General features: G+C 42.7%; 1 protein-coding gene across 1 annotated transcript; it reads right to left on the reverse strand.

Annotated features, from left to right (window-relative positions):
• Nucleotides 1-945: 945 nt before the first annotated feature.
• Nucleotides 946-3,529, reverse strand: si:ch211-284k5.2 (uncharacterized protein CFAP97D2). Its single transcript, XM_051073151.1, has 5 exons — nucleotides 3,429-3,529; nucleotides 3,001-3,081; nucleotides 2,807-2,925; nucleotides 1,737-1,920; nucleotides 946-1,489 (listed from the first exon to the last, which is right to left on the reverse strand). The coding sequence occupies exons 1-5, from the start codon at nucleotides 3,519-3,521 to the stop codon at nucleotides 1,391-1,393; spliced, it is 576 nt and encodes a 191-aa protein (XP_050929108.1). The 5' UTR covers nucleotides 3,522-3,529; the 3' UTR covers nucleotides 946-1,390.
• Nucleotides 3,530-4,182: the final 653 nt, after the last annotated feature.

The following is a 4,182-nucleotide window of genomic DNA, read 5'->3' on the forward strand; positions in this document are numbered from 1 at the left end:
AGCAACTTCAACTTTCACGAGCCTCGAAGTGATAAGTGTCTCCACCTGCTGTTCTTGTCTGTAAGTGTTGCTGTAAGATGAATAATGTTGCACTGGGAGGCTGAATCTTTATTAGATGTATTTTTGTGCGAGTGGAGCTCGGTTGCTCCTCTTCACTATGATAAGGATCTTTAATTTAAGGTTTGATTGCTGACCATAATCCATCTATGCTCATAAATCACCATCTGATCTGTCAGCCATAAACACATTCACTCCACAAAGACGAAAAAAAGATCCTGTAAATTAGAATGAGAAAATAATGACTTTTCTAAATATTTCTTAGTATTTTCAGATATTAACTCATTAATTCAAGAAAGTTTCTCTTTATAATGATTCCAGGATCTTTGTTTTTCATCATCTAGTTGTAGTTTTGTTGTTGTTGTTTGTTTGTTTGTTGAGTCTGAATGTGAAGAAGGTTAAAGTGGAAAAATTAATTAAATTAAAACAATCTTAAGTGATAGTTTAGTATCACACTGACTGTGTGTTAAATATTAGTGGATTATGACATGAGCTCCTGTCTGGACTCTGCTGTGTTCTGTATTTCCTCTGTGTTTAATGAGTTTCTGATAATAGAAACCAAATGAGCTGAGGAATGAAGCTCATTTATGAGCACAGTATCACTCCAACACTCCTCTGCTCTTGCAGGAGCAGTCATTAATCTTCTTGCTCTCTGTTTCACCCAGTCACAGCTTTAATCAGCAGAGAGGAGACGGCACAGAGCAGAGACGTGGATTTACTGCCACCTAGTGGACAAAACAGCAGAGTGGAGCTGCTGATTTCTGACACTCAAATACTCAACTTCTCTTAATTCAGATTATATGTTGTTACAAAAATATACTAGACAGAGAACAACGGGTAGTTGACACTCTGATGGGAGTGATAATAAAACCAGGATGTGATGAAACCTTTATTCAAAGTCTGGTGACAGATAAATAGCAGAGCTCATATAAACCACAAAGCACCACAACAATCTAAAACCCACAAACAAATAAACAGGTTTTTTCTTGTTAAAGACAACGTGGTCACAGAACAAAGCTGTAACCTTCATAACACAACAGAAAACAAAAGAGCTGCATGAATAAAAGACAGCTTTGTCATTCTTAAAGTTTGTCCTAAGATGGTTCCTGAGGACAGGTTAGAGGACAGCTGAGCTCAGCCCTGGACATTTAGAAGACATTTTAGAAGAAGAAGAAGAAGAAGTCCTGTTTGGTGTTATATAATAGGGAAGAGCCTGCAAACAGAAACACAAACAGATGTTTCATCAGTCGATCAAGTCTGTGGTTCAAAGTGAAGGTGGTGCGATGTTGTCTGTGTTTTTAACCGTCATCAGAAACACTTGTTTGTGTGTGTTTCAGGTTTCTCTGTCGCTCCTGTCAGTGTCGGTCTTGCTGCAGCTCGTTGACCGCTCGCTGTCCTCCACAGCCGCAAACTTCACCTTCCTGTGCGACCTCTGCAAACACAAACACAAAAACAACCCAGCGTTCACACACACATCGCAGCCAGGCTGGAAGAGGAGCGCCGTGGTTGTAATCATTCAGTCCACCATCAGCAGCTCTCTCTGCTTTCTGACGTTTTGTTGAGAGGGAGACTGAACAGGAAGTGACTCAGGTTGTTTAATGGATTCTATGCACAGTTTATTGTAGACTTTTATGCACCTTACATATTCAGAGTTAAGTTAAGTCTCTGTCTGGACTCACCTGTTTTTCTGTAAGCCCTCTCGGGTACCGAGAGATGTCGTCCCGCCGGCGCTCCGCCCTCTGCCAGTCATCCAACCACAGCTGGCGGCGGTACTCCGACTGGCGGGACATGATCCTCTGGTAGATGGCCTGATTCTGACGGCCGACCAGCAGCAGCTCCTCCCTCCTCCTGTCGGCGTTCAGACTGAAGAAGACAGGAGGAGAAGCGAGGGGAGAAAGATGAACGGATGAGGAAAGGAGGAGTAAAGACCAGTCTGTCAGTGAATAAAAGATGAACCTCAGCTGATTTCAGAGAGAAGCTCTACAGCCTCTGTCAGGATCAGTGTGAGGGCAGATAAATACCAAACTGTCACCACCGTCACAGATCCACATCCAGATCAATAATTCAGCACCATAACTGAGCAGGAGTGGTCACATCAATTATTGAAGGGTCCAACAAGACACACTGGCATCATCATAGCAGTGTTAAAGACCACAGTGGCTGAGGTTTCAGCGCTGAGTCAAGAAAAACTCTGTTGACGTTCCTATGACAGCAAACAGTCAGAATAAACCTCAGCAGCTATTACTGCTTATACTGTGCTTCCTAAAGCTGGAGATAATCATCATTATCAGGACAATACATACAGCTGTATGCTGTTTGGACCTATTCAGTGGTTTTATGGGAAACCAACATTTGATCAGCAGCAGTAATAGCAACAACTGCTTTTGACTAGTTAGAAGTCTGAGGCAGCAGGGAGCTGTTCATATCTGAAATGGGAAATTACATTTCTAATTACATCCTTTTTCAACAGGCAGAAATTGTGGATATCTTTTATCTGATATTCTTACTGGTGAAAAGGAATTACTGATGTCAATATTTAAATTAATGATTAATAACTAAAATAACTGTCTAACACATTCTTAAATGAAATTGTATATAGAATGTGACAGAGGATTATGATACGATATGATAGGACACGATGTGATACAATACAATATGATACGGTACGATACAACAGGAAATAAGATGTCACATTATATAAGGGCACAGATAACTTGTCTTCTTCTATATTAACCCATAAGCTTCATACCTCCTCAGATGGTACTGGTTGTGGTGGTCCACCAGGCCTCTAGAGCAGACGATGTTGGCCAGTCTGGAGGCGAGGAGGCGATTATCTCTGTCGATGATCGACAGCCGCTCATCCTGCAGCTGAACCACAGAGCCCGAGAGTTAAAACACGTTTTACACTTTATGAAACGAATGATTTTAATGAACACCACCGACCTGTAGTTTTTTCAGTTTGAGCTGGACGTGAGCTGGTGTCCTCGCGCCTTTGTTGTCCACTACAGGCAGGGCAGAGTTCACCTGCACAGGTAAACAAAGGTAGTGCAATATGAGCGATCCATCTGTAACCTTCCAGTCCATTATCACCTAATCCTCACCAATCCTACACTGCACCTTCATTTCCAACTCCAACCCTCCAGCCCATCATCAGCCCTCCAAACCAGCTGCAGACCAAGACTCTGACATCACCCTCCTCCTCCTCTCCTCCTCCTCTCCTCCTCCTCCTCCTCCTCCTCCTCCTCTCCTCCTCCTCCTCCTCTCCTCCTCCTCCCCTCCTCCCTCCTCCTCTCCTCCTCCTCCCCCCTCCTCCTCCTCCTCCTCTCCTCCTCCTCCCTCCTCCTCTCCTCCTCTCCTCCTCCTCTCCTCACCTTCCTGCGGTGGTTTTCGTAGTTGTTCTGGTCCCATCGCTGCTGCAGGTAGCGGTTGGTGACGGGCTTTAACGGCTGGTAGGACCTGTGCATGCTGCTGCTGCTGCTCAGTCTGACCCAGCAGGAGGTGTGTGTTATGTGTTTGCAGGCCTGGGGGGGTCGTCACCATGGAGACGTACCCCTCTATATCTCACTGCAGCCAGATAAGGTTCCTATTAATTATTACTGAGCCGATCTTTTTAACCATGCTGAGGAGGCACACACACACACACACACACACACCTGAAATTAATTTACTTACAAATGAAAATGGATTTTCCATCATTCTAATGTTCATATCTGGATTTTTTCAGACTGTAGTTTTGAGGAAAGGTTAAATATTCACACTTGAAGCTGCACCTTGAAAACTGAGCGACGGTTCCTGGTCAATTTGTTTAAACTGACACGTTCCAGAAATGCCAAATTAGAACCAGAGAAAGTTAGTCTGAAAAAATGTGAAGAAATAAATAAACATTTAGAAGGAAGACAGAAAGAAAGCTGCATGTCTGTGACAGTTGTACATTAGATTTATTTATTAACATCTGCAATACATGAAATTATTCATGTTTAATTGAGCAGTATCTGTAGAAAAGGTTTTCTGTATTCATATTGTCAGTGTTTTTTATTTTGTTATCTTGGTTTAAAAGGTGAAAATCATTAAGTGCAGAGCCTTCACTTACAATGATGATGATAAATACAAGATAAAAGAACAACA

This window comes from Lates calcarifer, linkage group LG10, assembly GCF_001640805.2.
Source record: "Lates calcarifer isolate ASB-BC8 linkage group LG10, TLL_Latcal_v3, whole genome shotgun sequence".
Taxonomy (NCBI): Eukaryota; Metazoa; Chordata; class Actinopteri; family Centropomidae; genus Lates; species Lates calcarifer.

What these genes read in the sequence shown, in the direction of transcription:
- si:ch211-284k5.2 (XM_051073151.1), bottom strand. Translation starts at nt 3,521, where the DNA reads ATGCACAGGTCCTACCAGCCGTTAAAGCCCGTCACCAACCGCTACCTG. An exon ending in TCAAACTGAAAAAACTACAG is followed by an intron (nt 2,926 to 3,000) that starts GTCGGTGGTGTT and finishes TCTGTGGTTCAG; the next exon opens with CTGCAGGATGAGCGGCTGTC. An exon ending in AACCAGTACCATCTGAGGAG is followed by an intron (nt 1,921 to 2,806) that starts GTATGAAGCTTA and finishes TGTCTTCTTCAG; the next exon opens with TCTGAACGCCGACAGGAGGA.